Source organism: Notolepis coatsorum, assembly GCF_963971535.1.
Source record: "Notolepis coatsorum genome assembly, chromosome: 10".
Classification (NCBI taxonomy): domain Eukaryota; kingdom Metazoa; phylum Chordata; class Actinopteri; order Aulopiformes; family Paralepididae; genus Notolepis; species Notolepis coatsorum.
The window spans coordinates 85701230-85719583 of record NC_140174.1 but is presented as its reverse complement, the minus strand read 5'-3'; the positions used below and the strand labels follow the sequence as shown (position 1 = coordinate 85719583).

The window sequence follows — 18354 nt, the reverse complement described above, 5'->3', positions numbered from 1 at the left end:
CTACCTAAAAGTAGTACATACCCAAGTAAATGGAAGATTGCTCCAATTCTACAAGGTCCATTTGCAAGTTATTGGTATCTAGGGACATCTATGGACCTCAGGGACTGTATTCCCAGTGTCAGAAATGTTGTGTTCGTTACTATGCTTGTAATGAACCAAAGGAGAATATCAATTATTATTATTTTCCATATTTGACGGTGAATAACAATGCTAACATTGACCAGACATGATACATAGCCACTGAGCTCATTCAGCACCTTCTTGAGATCAAGTGTACAAAAAATCTAAGCAAATTAATAAAGGGCAGATGATTATGCTGCTCGTAGCAATGAATAAATCTAAAATAAATTTTTCATACACACAATTTCATATCAAATGCCCCAATTCATTGAGGTTAAAGTGAATTGATCCCAACCCTGGCATGAACATGGCCTCATCAGGTGGAGACGTTAAGACGCTGTAGACATTTCCTTTGCTTTAGGTTGACTGTGAATGTCCTTGTTTGTTTTTTGGTCCTGTGTCTTGGTGCTATGAGTTCAGAGCCTGTTATGTTTTCTAGTCCTGTGTCTTGGTACTATAAGTTCAGAGCCTGTTATGTTTTCTGGTCCTGTGTCTTGGTGCTATGAGTTCAGAGCCTGTTATGTTTTCTGGTCCTGTGTCTTGGTGCTATGAGTTCAGAGCCTGTTATGTTTTCTGGTCCTGTGTCTTGGTGCTATGAGTTCAGAGCCTGTTATGTTTTCTGGTCCTGTGTCTTGGTGCTATGAGTTCAGAGCTCATATTTATTTTGGTTTCTTTCACTTTTCACTGTTGTGTGTTATCACGCTTCCAGGGACCTGTACCTTCCTTAGGTCGCAGGTTAGATACCCTGCTACAGTTCATAATATTATGTCCATACCTGTCAACGTGTCCTTGAGCAAGACGCAGCACCCCTCCATGCTGCTACGGTGGGAGGTGGGAAAAGGCACAGAGTTTGAACGGTTGACTCATACGTGATGTGAAGAGAGTCTACAGTTAGTCTACAGCCATAAGGGTTAGTCTACAGTTATACAGGTTAGTCTACACAGTCATAAGGGTTAGTCTACAGATATACAGGTTAGTCTACAGTCATAAGGGTTAGTCTACAGTTATACAGGTTAGTCTACACAGTCATAAGGGTTAGTCTACAGATATACAGGTTAGTCTACAGTCATAAGGGTTAGTCTACAGATATACAGGTTAGTCTACAGTCATAAGGGTTAGTCTACAGATATACAGGTTAGTCTACAGTCATAAGGGTTAGTCTACAGATATACAGGTTAGTCTACAGTCATAAGGGTTAGTCTACAGATATACAGGTTAGTCTACAGTCATAAGGGTTAGTCTACAGATATACAGGTTAGTCTACAGTCATAAGGGTTAGTCTACAGGTATACAGGTTAGTCTACAGTCATAATGGTTAGTCTACAGATATACAGGTTAGTCTACAGTCATAAGGGTTAGTCTACAGGTATACAGGTTAGTCTACAGTCATAAGGGTTAGTCTACAACCATGGAAACAAATTCGTATTATTATTATGGCTTTGACAGTAGGACAGTTTTAATATTTGCTTAATATCTAAGCAGAGCAGTAATAAATATAATCACTTCAGAAATAATAGCTTATAATAATTTATTTGCTTCATAAACTTCCTTTACATTGAAAGTAAATGCTCCCTCTTTCTCTCTCTCTATCTCTCTCTCTATCTCTCTCTGTCCCTTTCTCTCTCTCACTCTCTCTCTCTCACCCATCCAACCAACTCAAGCCACTTGTTCACATAATCTGCTGCACCTTTATAAACTCTACAGCTCTCCGCCCTCCTGGTGTGTCCTGTGGTATAAAAGAGGTGTACTCCAGGCCAGGACCCAGCTCTCCACAGGCTGAGACTATTTAACCACTGACATGTACACTGTATATGCTGACATGTACACTACACACTGTATATGCTGACATGTACACTGTATATGCTGACATGTACACTACACACTGTATATGCTGACATGTACACTGTATATGCTGACATGTACACTACACACTGTATATGCTGACATGTACACTGTATATGCTGACATGTACACTGTATATGCTGACATGTACACACTGTATATGCTGACATGTACACTGTATAGGCTGACATGTGCACTGTATATGCTGACATGTACACTGTATATGCTAAAGCTAGTTAAAGCAGTGTTGGAAGGCTAATTGATCTCCCTGTTGTACTGCAGCTCTGCACTCAAAATAAATTGTTTAGAAAAACCTGCTGTACCTTCTTTCTTCATCATTGTTTTGACCAATCAGAGCCCTGGAAGCTGCATGTCGTTAATGTGTTTTTGTTTGTTTGTTTGTTTGTGTGTTTGTTTGTTTGTTTGTTTGTTTTGTTTGTGTTTTCTGTTTCACCTCATCCCACCCCTCCCTCCCTACATCGTCGTGGTGATGACCGCTGTCATGGTAACCCCTGACCCCTGACCCCACCAAGCCTGCGTTCCTTCAGTTCTGACAGGTCCAACACGCTGAACCGCTCGTCCTACGCCAGAGACAGTATGATGATAGAAGAGATGCTAGCACCCAGCAGAGACATGGTAGGTACAACCACCCCTCTTTCTATCTCTCTCTCTCTCTCTCTCTCTCTCTCTCTCTCTCTCTCTCTCTCTCTCTCTCTCTCTCTCTCTCTCTCTCTCTCTCTCTCTCTCTCTCTCTCTCTCTCTCTCTAGTTACCTAACTCTCTCTACCTCTCTCTAGTTACCTAACTTTCTCTACCTCTACCTCTCTCTCTCTACCTATCTCTACTTATCTCTACATATATCTACCTATCTCTACCTATCTACCTTTCTCTCTACATCTATCTACCTGTCTCTACCTCTCTACCTCTACCTCTCTCTCTACCTATCTATTATAATTATTTAAATCAGAGGATGTCTGTAGAATCGACGTGAACACAATCACCAATGATTTCTCCCAAATGAAGAACACGGTGCACACCAGTCTGTCCGACTTACGACTGCCTTTCTACGCTCGTAAATCCTGCTCTTAGCTACGAGCTAATCCCCTAGAAAGAACCATTTGAAAATGCCAAAATCAAGTCAGACAGTCCTAACAGTGTTTAGTTATTAAGAGTCAGACAGTCCTAACAGTGTTTAGTTATTAAGAGTCAGACAGTCCTAACAGTGTTTAGTCATTAAGAGTCAGACAGTCCTAACAGTGTTTAGTTATTAAGAGTCAGACAGTCGTAACAATGTTTAGTTATTAAGAGTCAGACCGCCCTAACAGTGTTTAGTTATATTATTGTATAGCTTACGCTCTGCTCGTAGTGGAACCTTATCCCTTTCAATCTAATTCTGAATAAAATGTCTCCACATGTACACACCCATCCGTCTGGCCACACCCACATCCGCTCCTCTACATAAGTGGGGACATGGCCATACTAACAGCTCCTTCCCTATTTTCACCACCGACAAGTGTCTGTATACACCACTTGAGTTTAGTGCCGAAATAGTTGTTGGAAAGGAGCTACGTGGTCATTGTATCTTATTTTTCTCTCTCGCCAATTTACGAGAAAAGCTAAGACATAATGTCTGCACTTTTGGAGGGTTCGAGCGCTCACAACGTCACCCTTCACCAGCGCTTCTCCATTGCCGCATCCTCCGTGCATCGTGGGGCGTCTCTGACTCCGCGGTCGTGGCAGTCGGATACGCCCGGGCGGCGCCCGGTGGTGAGTTTGCCTCTCCGAGGGGCCGTTGAGCCGCCGTCTCCCGTGAGATGGCCTGGTTCCGGCCCTGGTTCCCCCGCCAGTGGACTGTCGGCCGATAGGCCGACAGCTCCTCCGGTGGCTGGGGATTTGGGACTCTTCGCCTCTGCTCTCTCCCGCCATAGGGCGGCGAGCTGCAGGGGCGAACGGCCAGGCTTTGAGGTTGTGCTGGAGCCGGAAGAGAGTGCTCTTGCCTTGTCTCCATTTCCGATGGAGACTGAGGATCACATGGAGGGGGCGAGAGAGCTCTTGTTCGATGCCCCAGTGGACACGTATCATTCTCCCCCTCGGGGTGTGGCAGGGAGTGTTGCGTCTCCTTGGGGTCCCTTGTTCTCCGGTGTTGGGTTAGAACCTCCGACCCTGAGACAAGATGCCCAGCTATCTGCCGCATCGGATGGTGGCGCCCGACATGGCAGCCTCCCGTACGTGAGAGACGCGAGTGACGTGGAGGGAGGTGCGCAAGGGGAGTTGCCTTGTTCCCCGAGCTCATGGCGGCCGTCCCAGCCGCTAATGGCGTGGCGTTGCCGCAGCCTCTGCCAGCACCTGTTCCTGATGACATGATAGGTCATCTCTGGCAACGTCGTCCTGTGAGAGAGACGGGCGTTGTCTGCCCATTCTTCCCGTCAATGGAGGCCTACGTGAAACAGGGACAGGTAATCTCCCACATCACTGGCCTTACCCCCGCCTACGTGCCAGTCATGCAGGTGGCGGGTTTGGTCCAGGGGCTAAAGGACGGGGTGCCTCGGCTTGATAGCCCGATGGCATCCATACTTTGTCCCGAAATGGTGTGGGAGCCGTTGCGAAAGCCGGTTCCCCAAGGGAAATCGGCTAGGCAGATGGCTAATTGGAGTGACCAGGCGTACATCGCCGCGACTCAGAGCCTAGCTGCGACTTCTAACATCGCGCAGCTAGCGTGCTACATGTCGGGGATGATGGCGGGCGGGTCGGTATTGGATGACCATCAGCAATATCTTCACGCCCAAGCGGCTGGAGCCATCCTGCACCTTACCCAGCTGCAGGCGATAGCCGCCGGGAAGGAGCGCGCCCTGGCCACTCTATCCCAGCGCCACCTTTGGCTGGAACAGGCGCGGGTGCCGGAACAGAAGAGGATTCCCCGGCTCACGGCCCCCCTCTCCGATGCTGGGCTGTTCGGGTTGGCCATGCAGCAGATGACGGCAGCCTGCAGAGAGATGGAGGAGGAGCGCTCTGTGCTCCAACCCCATTTCCCCTGACCCGATGCCACCGGTGATGGCAAAAGAAAAGCAACGCCGGCAGAGGACCGCGACCGTTGCCTCCGCCACCACCGCCGCCGCTGCTGGGCCTTCGTCTAAGAAGGCCAGGAGTGGAGGGAGTGCCTCGTCCGCCGCAGCCAGCCGCCCCATGCCCGGAGGTGACGGTAGGGATCGACGTGACCAGGCTCCCCAGAACCGTTCCTCCGGGCCGGCTCCCCGTGGGGGCAAGCACCGCACTGCGTGCGGCAGGCGCCGCTAGTGACTCCCCTGTTTGCCCCTGTCCCCTTCCCCTCCCCAACAAATAATTTTTTGTTACTAAATAAAAGGTCCCTCCTGGTGGGGCACTGTTTTTTGTTACAAACTGTGTGTTTATTCACTATTTATATATTGGGGATAAGATGTGTAAACCCTCACCTACCTGTGGGGTTGTGTGTTTGCTTAAGAGAGTAGGACAGTTTCTTGTAAATTGTTCTGGTCGCTATATATATGTGTGCTTAGCAATGCCTGTGGCTAGCACTCGGTCGAAAGACATGTCTTCCCTCATCATGAAGAAGACTGTGTTCTTCTTGCAATAGTAAGAGTGAACTTTACCTTTTTTATCTGAGGGGGTTGTGTGTATTCTGTTAAGTTTGGGAAACATGGCATCGAGTCCACAACCTGGTTAGAGTGTTTGCCTACAGTAGTATTCATATATGTAGCTTGTACCAAGGTCTTGACCCTCTCTTTAAACGTCTGTGTTTTTCTTTACTTGGTGAAGTACATAAACACGGGTGACGTGTTTGCACATGAGCCTAAAGCCTTGTATGTAAAACCTGTTCGCAAACGAGTTATCGTCTATGGCTGGCTGAGCTGGTTGGTTGGTTGAGTTGAGCTTATCCTAGTGGATATACGCTTTTCATGTAGCATGCTAGGTAAACTGGTATCATCGCTGCTTGTTTGTTTTCATCGTATCCGGGGTGTGGTGTCATGAGGGAGTGAACTGATAAACCCCTCCCCCCCTTTTTTTCTGATTCGCCAGGGGGTTGGACCTCCTGTCCTTCGGTCTTCCTGTCACGCTGTTGGGTCAGCGCGTCACAGGGTAGGGAGAGGGGGGGGGGGGGTTCCCTGGTCCCACACCATATTTGGGCAGGTGGGTCACGGAATTCCCCCCGCCATATAGTACGTCACTGGGCGCGTTTCTATTGGTCGTGAGACTTCCGTGAGTTATTTTCAGGCTCCATGTTGTGGACCGCTGTTATTGTCAAGATTGGGTTATGCGGTGCGTGAGAACTTTGTTTTCTGCTCTGCGCTCTGTTGCATATGTATTGAGCTTTTGGTCACGTAGCTCAATGTTACATATATCTTTTCAATTATTACTCACGTGGGAGGTCTCTCTGGGGGTTCCCTGTCTCCTCTATTTTATACACAGCAGGTTTTTAACAGGGGTGTTTTTCCCTCAGACGCGTCATATGGGACCCATATCTGTGTCTCTTGGCCAGCTTCCTGCCGCTCTCCCAGGCGGCTTGGAGGGAACGTTATCTGGGTTCTTGTTAGAATTACCATTGATGTGTTTTGGGTCTCGACGTGTACATAGTGCTGGCCCTGGGTGCTTCTGTGTGGAACCACGCATGGGCTGGCACGCCTTGGTTGCTCATCATGGAAACAGCGTTTTTTATGGAGCAACTAGGATGGAGATTTTATCTCCTCCGAGCGCCAGTGTACTAGGTTAGTCTTGACGAATTCTCGTTCATCTCTGGGGGGAGATGACGGAATAGGTCAAAGCATTGGCGGAGGGGTCTCACGCCCTTGGGGTGGGCCACCGGGCGCGGTGCATTCATGTTCTGACCGTCTTGGTGGCGCCCTCTGTGATGTTTTAGATCGACACGCATACCTACCCCCCTCTTGGGACTGGGGATGGTGGCGTGATTAGGACACAGGACTGGTTCTGGTCGCGCCGGACCAGGTCAGTTAACCTGTTGTCCGCCGGGGCGCAGATCTGCTGTTCTGGTACCCTGAAGGACTTTCGGGGGGAAAATGCCGGGTTGGCCCAGGCGTTGCAGGGTTTGATGTTATGGAGATGTTTCGTGGTTATGTCACTGCGTGTTATCCTTCACTGTTGCTTGGTCCATATTGTGTTGTACCTTGCGCTGTGCTAAGGAGCCTGGTCCTTCTCCATTCTTTTTCGCCTCTCTCTTCCCCTGCTTGGTGGGGCTGGGAGGGGACTGTCGAGGTGGTTCTTTTGTACCCCTCTGGCATCCCTGTGTACGTCCCGGTCCGCCGGGCCCAGGTCCGGACTCGTTCTCGTCTACCTGTTGGCCTGGGTTAACCCCTTCTTGAGAACTGAAACACTTGTACTGCTGTATAGCTGGTGTATACCCACAGTTGTGTTTCGGAGTTTTTTCTTTGTCGGGTTAAGGGAACAACCGCCTCCTGTTAAACTAAACATAGGGAGGTGGTTGGTTCCCCGGTGTGTTGATAGCGGAGTCGACTCTCGGGTTAGGCCGGGCTTTACCCCATCTGCCTGCGAGTGTGCCCCTGCACCTTTAATGACGTCTGCCAATCATGTCAGCCTTCTCTGCCTCGGCCTCTCTAGGGGGTCTGGTTTTTTTGTGGAGGCTGCAACATGGTGCACAGCATACCGAACGCCCCTTCCGCCGGGGTGCTGTTCTCAGCAGACTCCTTAGGCCCCTGTCTAGTCCACAGTGCTTCGGGCACAGGTCGAGTTATGCTTTTGACCTGTTGCCTGGATTGAGAGATCAACCTCTTTGGGGGTTGTCTCCCCGGTGCGCTGCCTGGTCCCACTGTGTTGTGGTGGTGTAGCCTCTTTGGAGTGCTTCAGGGCGGCGTGCTGTAGGGGGGAAGGGCCTGCTCTTGGATGGGCCCTGTCCGATATGCTGGCGATATGGGGGGTGGTGTCACTAGTGACCGTCTGGTGGGGTCTCGATGCTGCGGCATCGTTGGCCTCACCAGGCCCCCTTTCCGGGGGGGTCCTGACCCTCAGGCTGTTCCTGGGGCTGGGTCCTCCTTCGCGCTCCGCTGCTACGGCCTTGCCACGGGGTTGGGTTTTTGACCTTGACCCTGTGTTGTTAGGGATTGTAATAGGTATTTTTTTCTTCCCGTTCGTTCCCTGGTGGCATGTGGGATGCGCGCCTATGTAGTCACGGGTTCTTCTATGTGAAGGTAAGTGCCACAATCTGCTCACCCTGTGCGTTTGAGTTGCTAAACCCTCTTCGCACAGTCGGATCCGATTCCCTCCCGTCCCCCTCTAGGGGGGTTCGGGGGCTCGGGTACTCCTCGGTTCAGATGGGCCTCAGCGGGTACATTTGTCGAGCTTCCGCTCTGCTCAGCTCCTGTGTTCCACTACGAGCAGAGTGTAAGCTATACGATAATATAACATACGGTTATCCTATAACCATAGTTATATGAGTATAGCGAGCGCTCTGCTCGGACTCACTGAGGACCCCGTGGTCTTCGCCTTCGTTTGTGAAAGACTTGGGAAGGAGCTCCAGTAGCCACTTATGTAGAGGAGCGGATGTGGGTGTGGCCAGACGGATGGGTGTGTACATGTGGAGACATTTTATTCAGAATTAGATTGAAAGGGATAAGGTTCCACTACGAGCAGAGCGCTCGCTATACTCATATAACTATGGTTATAGGATAACCGTATGTTCTTAAGAGTCAGACCGTCCTAACAGTGTTTAGTCATTAAGAGTCAGACAGTCCTAACAGTGTTTAGTTATTAAGAGTCAGACCGTCCTAACAGTGTTTAGTTATTACGAGTCAGACCGTCCTAACAGTGTTTAGTTATTAAGAGTCAGACAGTCCTAACAGTGTTTAGTTATTACGAGTCAGACCGTCCTAACAGTGTTTAGTTATTAAGAGTCAGACAGTCCTGGGGAGCTCCAGTAGCTCACCACGTACCGCGAGTGCTATTTCAGCGCCGTGGACAACCGCGCTCGCGCGGATCTGGGGCTGAGCGCGTTCGAATCCCGGACGGCAGCCGTGCCTTTCCCAGAGTGTCTTTCCCCCCCATCTGAACCCTTTCAGCCTGCTTCTGTCGGTCGAACTTGACCAAGTATGAATGCGAAGAAAAAGCGATAAACGCTAAAAGAACCAGGTGACTGGTCAAAGTAAAAAAAAAAAAAAAAGAGTCAGACAGTCCTAACATTGTTTAGTTATTAAAGCCCAACTTCCAGGTTAAACCCTACTGATCAATTATGGGTAGTTTACATCATTGGTATCTAATTTAATTCTTAATTTTTTTCCATTTGACGCCGGAAATTTCACTCAGAAATGGTTAAAAAGGTCCACGCACAAATAACATGCACGAGCAAATCTAAAAGCTTATCAGACGCTAGCACGGCCGTGACGTCACTTCAGGAAACGTATGCCTTATGCCCGTCCGGGTCATAGTACTACTCGATATATGGCGCTGGCTAACGTTAGCATTATGTCTACTGTCATGAACCATTTGAGATCGGGGCATGTAGAGGAGTTTGGGGAACGAGTAAAATCATGTGCAGGTCCTCTTCTCAGACCTGTGTGGCAAAGCACTACACACGCATCATGCAAGCTACACGTCGCTGCATGTTGATCAATGGTGGCCCACTCGGTGCATCACAGTGGGCTACTATTGTGCTAACAACGTGCCGCGGCGTCCGGCTTGTCGGCCGGCATGAGTGCTCGATTTGGGGTGGTTCTCTCCTCTTTGTGTGCCCCCGTTCTCGCGGGTGTCCTGCCGGGGAGCTTGTGGACGCGACAACAGCGGCGGCCGTAGGGTGTTTGAGCCTGTAGCGTTAGTTAGCTCATAGCTATCGTGTACCACTAGCGTTGCGGCGGGCTCGAGCACCCTACTGCTGCCGCCGTTGTCATGTCCATGGGCTCCCCGGCAGGGTACCCGTGGGGACGGGGGTGTACAGAGAGGAGAGAACCATTTTGTGTCGGACGTTCATACCGGCCAGCGAGCCGGACGTTGGGATATGTTGTTAGCACAATAGCTACCAAGCTAAGCTATGTTAGCTTCTAACGGTGTATACACAATATGTACAACGACACAATGATTTACATTATTACAAATATGGTAACGTGGTTGTGGCTTTTACAAATAGTGGTTAGCTTTAGAGATGGATGGCTATGATCACGGAGCAATAGTGTTGTTAGGTGAAACAGATACATTTTCATTCGGCTAGTAGTAGCAAGGCTCTCTGCCTGCAGTGCCTGCCACTAGCTGTGTGTGACTCTCAGAGCCCCCTGGTGAGCCCCCTGGTGAGCCCCCTGGTGCCCTGCACCTGTTGTGACGACATCATTTCGATTACACGCGCACGTTATGAACCATTGATTAAAATATCCATGTGCGTGGTGATTGTGTTGGGCAGACAAAATGTTTGATAAAAACGCTAAAACTGGGTCAATTTCAATAATTTTTTTTCCCTTCTTTACGAAAGTCACCGTTGGCCTAGTCCACATCGTTTATTGAACAAAAATACAACATGAAGGTTGGCCTTTAAGGGTCAGACAGTGATCAAGTTCTCCCGCCATTAGTTCTCCAACTATTGGCAATCCATGCCCACGATTATGGAACCTGATGGCTACTGGCATGATGGACTGGCTGAGGCGATGTGTGATTCAGTAGCAACAGTCTGCAATAGTTGCATTTGTATGTAAACAATGCAGACAGCAGGTTAGCAGATATGCAAAGTGGAATATTTTTTGTTTTTTAGTTGAGAATGGCCTGGTGGTAAAAACTGTCCTTGAGGTACGTGCAGCCCTGGTCCTTTATCATCTGCCAGATGGTAACAGGGAGGACAGTCTGCGTGCTGGGTGGCTGTTGTCTTGTATCGTCTGATAGAAGGTACTGTAACAGGGAGAACATTCTGCGTGCTGGGTGGCTGTGGTCTTGTATCATCTGATAGAAGGTACTGTAACAGGGAGAACATTCTGCGTGCTGGGTGGCTGTGGTCTTGTATCGTCTGATAGAAGGTACTGTAACAGGGAGAACAGTCTGCATGCTGGGTGGCTGTGGTCTTGTATCGTCTGATAGAAGGTACTGTAACAGGGAGAACAGTCTGCGTGCTGGGTGGCTGTGGTCTTGTATCGTCTGATAGAAGGTACTGTAACAGGGAGAACAGTCTGCATGCTGGGTGGCTGTGGTCTTGTATCGTCTGATAGAAGGTACTGTAACAGGGAGAACAGTGTTGAAAAACAATCTGAGTCAGGTAATCATTCAGTCATTCCAATAGTGTATTCCGTCTGTTGATTTAACTATTTCAGTTTGGTAACATTGTTCATTTCAGCTACCCAGTGTTCACCTGAGACCTGTAAGTTTGTGGTGCCATTAGGTACACAGCATTGTACCCACAGTTTTTTTTTTTTTTTTTCAAATGTTAAAAGGCAGATCTCATGTAATTATGCTCAACTCTGTCCGTGTCAAATGTCAGACCAATTGAATAAGTGGAACCATATGAATCCAGCTACCTTGAGAAACTCCCTGCAGTAGAGACCGTAGGCTAAACAGAGTGGGTCTAGGACTGTCACGTGACTCCCCCTAGACTCCCCCTAGACCCTCCTGCTCCATTTGATGTAATGGTACTGTGGTACTGTACCACCCTGGAAGGCAGCTTGAGCAAAGATAGTAGATAAGAGAAGATGACACATTCAAATGGAACAGTTCCAGTCTCTTAAGTGGGCGGGACCTTTACACTGGCACTATCATTAACACGGTGAGATCGCTGGTCTCAAACAAACTTGTTTTTCACCGGATCTACAAGTCAGAAAAACGTTGATTTACTGTCAAAATGTTCAGAACTCATTCAACGTGTAAGAGAAGGTCTGATATTTACCACAATATCAATGGTAAAGAAAAGAATAGACACATAGGACCAAAACCTCTGAATCTCTCATTGGAGTGAATAGAGCCTGTGTTGCTCTAGTCTCCTAAAGTGAGGGGGCAGCGCCTTGTGTTGCTCTAGGAAGTGAGAAGGACCTGGTTAGTGTCCTTTTGAAATGTCTCTGGTTTGAGCCACTGTCTCTGGTTTGAGCCTCTGTCTCTGTGTCTATTGGCTGGTTTGAGCATCTGTCTCTGTGTCTATTGGCTGAGCAGCTCTGACTGACAGGTATCTCTCCTCTATGCTGACCAGGGGCTGTGTAAGGCAAAGCCCTTCTCCGCTGAGCCCCTCAATAAGGTAGCAGCTAGTTTACTGAAAAGATCAATATATCATTGCATGACTATTATTTATTAGACTTCTGGATAATCCTGCATCTGTTTTTCTATTTTCATATTTTATATCATGCCTAGTATATAGTGCATGTTTCTGTATATAATGCACTGTATGTTTTTACACAATGGACTTAAAGATAATATTCTACCTACCTACAGATTGTCCTCTCTTGTCTCTGCCAATTACTGTATATAATAATAATAATAATAATAATAATAATAATAATAATAATAATAATAATAATAATAATAATAATAATAATAATAATAATAATAATAATAATAATAACATATTATAATAGTATTTATATAGCACCATTCATACAGATTGCAGCTCAAAGTGCTTTACACATTAATAAAATAATTATAAACGCTCTTATCATTTCCAAATAAGGATGGTAATTATAAGACATTAAAATGATAAAAATGGTAATAAAACCATTAGATAAGATAGTACAAATAGCTAAATGAGGCAAACAGTAAGACAATAACACAAGACAATAAAACAATTACAAATAAAATAATAAAGACTGAAAAATAAAATAGTTAAAATAAGAAAATAGCAAAATTAGACAGTAAACAATAGGAAAAAATTAAATTACAGTAAAATAATATATTGAAAAACAACAAATAAAATGATAAAAAATAACTATAAAAATTATAGAAATAAAGAAAAATAAGACAATAAAGTTAAAAGCTAGTTTAAAAAGGTAAGTTTTGAGCTGTTATTTTTTAAAGTGCCAACCGAGTCTGCTGTCCATTCATGGATTTGTATATAAGTAAAATAACTTTAAAATTATTTCTAAAGGATAGATGTTTTTTATTTATTTATTGGACTGACAGATCAACAGTGTAGGGATCCCGTTCTGGCAGTGTCATGTCACTTGTGCTTTGAAGTGTCATGTATGTGTCTCTTGTCCCTGTTTTGTCCTGTTTTGTCTTGAATGTATAGAAATGCAGCTGTTTGCCGTATCATGCTATAAATTGCCCCTTGCAGGACTAATAACGTTTTTTTTATTGAATTGAATTGAATACAGGAAGCCAGTGCAATGTAGCTAAAACAGGTAAATAATAATAATAATAATAATACATTTTATTTATAAAGAGCTTTTCAAGAACCCAAAGACGCTAAAATGTAATATGATCTCTCTTTCTTGTTTTTGTTAAAAGTCTAGCTGCAGAGTTTTGGATCTCTAGTTTCTCTATAGATTGTATACTGTAGCTATACATATTATATTATAGCTATACATATTATATTATAAATACATATATTATAGCTGTATAGTAGGGCTGACCCCTATTAGTCGATTAGTCGACTAATCGGTCGAAAGGAGCCGTAGTCGACTGCCAACCTCTTAGTCGAATACATTTTTTATTTATTTTTTTCTTCATCATTCTTTCCAAAAGAAAAGAGGCCTAGAAGCGTGGCTAACGCTAATGACACGCATACCAGAGGCGAACTGCCTAAGAAAACAGGCACAGAGGCACTGAAAGAGGATTTCACCCATCTAATGAACACACTAGACTAGACAAATATCAAGATGTATCCATCAGTGGACCAATTGCATGCTTTTGCAGAGGACAAGAAGCCTTCAGTCGACTCCTTCAGACATTTAGCACCCCCACAGCCCAAATGGAATGATAAAAATATATATATATTATATATATATAATAATTATTATTATTTTTTTGTCGACTAACAGCACATTTTGGCCAATCATAGTCGACTATCCAAATCCTTAGTCGGGGACAGCCCTACTATATAGTAACTTATTATAGTGTGCATTTTTCCAGTCCTCTCTTGGCAGAGCCTGAGGTGTGACTAGCAGTTGCACCCCCCCCCCCCTTACCCATTCAACTCCAACCCCTGGAGTCCAAAACAAAACATGTATAAAGAAAATAGATAAAAAGGTGCATTACCAAGAGGAGCTATTTTGCCTGGAGGTCGCTGTTTGACAACTTTACAGATTCTACCTTTAATGTTTTTCTTTCCAGCATGTTGTTTGTCTGGCGGTGCGTTAGGGAAGTTCAGCATGTTACCTGTTTGATCCCTCTGTCTCCACCACAGTCTGAGATACAGTACTGATGATCTCTCTCTCTATGTCTCTCCATCTCTCTTTGTATCTCTCTCTTTGTGTCTCTCTCTCTATGTATCTCTCTGTCCCTCTATGTCTCTCTCTGTCCCTCTATGTCTCTCTCTGTCCCTCTATCTCTCTCTCTCTCTCTCTCTCTCTCTCTCTCTCTGTCTCTCTCTCTCTCCCTCTGTCTCGCCGCTCAGCACCTGTCTGTGGCTGAGGATGGTGACAGAGACTCAGTGAGACGGTACAGTTGGACAGCAGATGCCCTGGACAACGTCAACCTGGTGTCCTCCCCAGTGCATTCTGGGTAAGGAGGGAGGGGGTGGGGTGGAGGGATAGATAGATAGATTGATAGATTGGTAGATAGACAGACAGACATACAGACAGACAGACAGACAGACAGACAGACAGACAGACAGACAGACAGACAGACAGACAGACAGATAGACAGGTAAATAAGTAGGTAGATTGATTGATTGATTGATTGATTGATTGATTGATTGATTGATTGATTGATTGGAAGACATACAGACAGACAGACAGACAGACAGACAGACAGACAGACAGACAGACAGACAGACAGACAGACAGACAGACAGACAGACAGACAGACAGACAGACAGACAGACAGACAGACAGACAGACAGACAGACAGACAGATAGAAAGAGAGATAGATTTAACACGACACTGCTGAATAACAAGGAATTCATTACACAACTCAAAGAAGCTCTTTCAGTATTCCTACTAGAGAATGTGAAATCGGTGCCGGACCCTAGAATATTATGGATGTCGGTAAAGGGAATGATCAAGGATTTCACTGATAACTTTTCCTCCAAAATACGCAAGAATCGATGCTCAAAACTGGCGGAACTGGAAACGCTTTACTCTACGTTATTTACTTCTTTACAATACAACGACTCGGTTCGACTGGAATCTCAAGTTAATTTACTAAAAATAGAGATTAACGCCATTTATAAACAACAATCTGAAGTACAAATACGTAGCACAAGACAACAGCATTACTCTCAAGGTTCCAAACCAAGTCACCTACTAGCTATGCGATTAAGAGTTAACGCAAAATTTGCAGATATAACTACCATTAAAGCACAACAAGGACTTGTAACAGACACCAATAAAATAAACTCGACATTCAAAGAGTTCTACTCCAACTTGTATAAATCAGAAACGACCTTCGATCAAAACAAAATGGACACATATCTTAATCAAATTAACCTCCCCAAACTTTCAGAGGATGACGCTAAACAGTTAGAAACACCTATCACACTAGAGGAACTCAGGAAGGCCATATCCGAAATGCAAAGTGGTAGGGCTCCTGGAAGAGACGGTATCCCACCAGAAATGTACCTCTCATGCTGGGACATAATTGGACCCCTATTACTTAATATGATTTTATACTCAGTCAAGGAGGGGAACTTTCATAAGAACGACAATATTGCACTCATAACAGTCCTCCTTAAAAAAGACAAAGACCCCACCGAGTGCGGTAGTTACAGACCCTTAAGCCTCCTCGGAACCGATATCAAACTGTTCTCTAAGGTATTAGCCATCAGACTTCAAAAGCATATGACGTCTTTAGTTCATCCGGATCAAACTGGCTTCATAAGAGGCGGCTTGATCACTGACAACATAAGACGACTACTATACGTACTAGATGCCAGCAAGGACGACACCACACCTAAGGCGATGCTGTCCCTGGATGCAATGAAAGCTTTTGATAGGTTGGAATGGTCGTATCTATGGGCAGTATTAGAAAGGATGGGGTTAGGAAAAGGATTCATTGATATGATTAAAGTATTATACAAAGACCCATCGGCCATGATTACAACAGGTATAATCACCTCCGAAATCTTTCCGGTATCACGCTCTTCTAGACAGGGTTGCCCTCTTAGTCACGGACTATTCGATTTATCACTAGAACCTTTAGCACAATATATAAGACAATCCCAACTCATAGAACCAATCGTAATCAAGGGCACACAACACATACTGTTCATGCAAAACCCTAACACCGCAATGCCTCATCTTCTCAAGTTGATTGATGACTTTGGCGACCTATCGGGATTTAAGATAAATTGGCCAAAGTCGGCTTTCCTTCCACTGAACGCCCCTGCAAAAAATACACGTCTTCCAGAAGAAATACCAATGGTTAAACACTTTAGATGTTTGGGAGTTGAAGTATTCCCTACCATAAGCCAAACGGTGAAACACAATTACATAGAAATCCAAAATAAAATAAAATACGACTTTGACAGGTGGTCAAAACTTAAAAACTCAGTACAGGCACGGGTTTCAATAGTTAAGATGGATGTCCTACCTAGAATCAACTTCATCAGCTCAATGCTACCGTTACCCCCTCCATGGTTACTGGAAAGAATTACACTCTTCCGCATATAAATTTATTTGGAATAACAAACCACCACGCATAAAAAGATCCACCGCACAGAGAAACAAAGCCGACGGAGGTATGGCATTTCCAAATTTTTTCCACTATTTTAAGGCGTACACTTTAAGACCACTGACAACCTGGTTTGAACCCCAAGCATTAGTATCCTGGAGAAATTTAGAAGTAAATATAGTAGCACCACATAGACTGCAGGACATAGTATACACCAAAGTATCAATTAAGCAATGCAAACTGAAATTTGGCCCCATAATTACTCATGCGATCCGGATATGGCGTGAAACACAAAAGAAATATTCTAACCCACATAAATGGCATAATCATACTCCCTTATTCAATAACAATGCACTCCTGATTGGAAAACAACCTATAAGATTCCCTAGATGGGAAAAGCAAGGCATACATACATTAGGAGATGTTTTCAACAAACAGGGTATTTGTAGTTATGATGAAATACACAAAAAATGTAATCTCACCGGCTCCACATATTATTTTTACGCACAGTTATTGTTATGTTTGAAGGCTCACGGTGTTCCATTAAGGATACCAATTGTACACCACAGATACCACAAATTCTTCTATGAAAGAGAGACATCGAGAGGTTTTGTATCAGATTTTTATCATCAATTACTAACGTCCTCGTATGAAACCCTCCACCTAGACTCAGTCTGGAGGAGGGATATACCAGACCTGGAAAAAGATTTTGATTGGCAAGAAGCCTGGGCAAATGTTCGACTTGCATCAAGGAACCCGGACCATCAACAAATCAATCTTAACTATATTCATAGGACATACTTGACTCCTATAAGACTGAACAGAATGGGTCTTAAACAAGACTCCAAATGCTCCTTATGTACAAATGGGGACGAGGGGACATTTATGCACATGTACAGGGACTGTGTTGTCATGATTGTTTGTTTATGTGTTTGTTTAAAAAAGAATAAAAAAAGAAAATACAAAAAAAAGAAAGAGAGATAGATAGATAGATAGATAGATAGATAGATAGATAGATAGATAGATAGATAGATAGATAGACTGACAGACAGACAGACAGACAGACAGACAGACAGACAGACAGACAGACAGACAGACAGACAGACAGACAGACAGACAGACAGACAGACAGACAGACAGACAGACAGACAGACAGACAGACAGACAGACAGACAGACAGACAGACAGACAGACAGACAGACAGACAGACAGACAGATAGATAGATAGATAGATAGATAGATAGATCTTAGACTTTCGTATCACTCTTCTATTCATTCATTCATTATTTTGTTCGTTTCTTTCCTATCTCCTAATATTCCATCTTTCTCAAATAATGCCCGTTCTTGTAGGAATCACTCAGGTCAGGTTTAACATTATAATACAGTCAGTGTTGGTGGTCTGGTTCTACTCTCCAGCAGGAGGTTACTGCTTGCAGCTAGCTGTTCCCCTTGGTTTCAATGAGGAACACTAATAAAGCTAATAAACGCTAATAAAGCTAACATTTCTGGGAAACTGAAGAACATCAGTGTCAAGTGAAGAAACATAATCAACTGGAATAAAAAATGCCAAAGTACTTCTTTAAAGCGTAACAACGTACAGAGAAGATGAAGCATAGCAACTTACTGAAACTGGCCAGCAGGAGCAGGGAGCACTGCCAACCAATCCCC

The 18354-nt window shown here is 45.0% G+C and overlaps 1 protein-coding gene across 1 annotated transcript in view; it reads left to right on the top strand.

Annotated features, from left to right (window-relative positions):
• Positions 1-18354, top strand: part of ank3b (ankyrin 3b) — a gene marked incomplete at its 3' end in the record, with an annotated part of 393887 nt that overhangs the window by 244265 nt on the left and 131268 nt on the right. Inside the window, 2 exon segments of the mRNA XM_084323081.1 lie at positions 2511-2598; positions 14470-14576. Of these exon segments, the coding sequence (XP_084179207.1) occupies positions 2511-2598; positions 14470-14576 (195 nt within the window).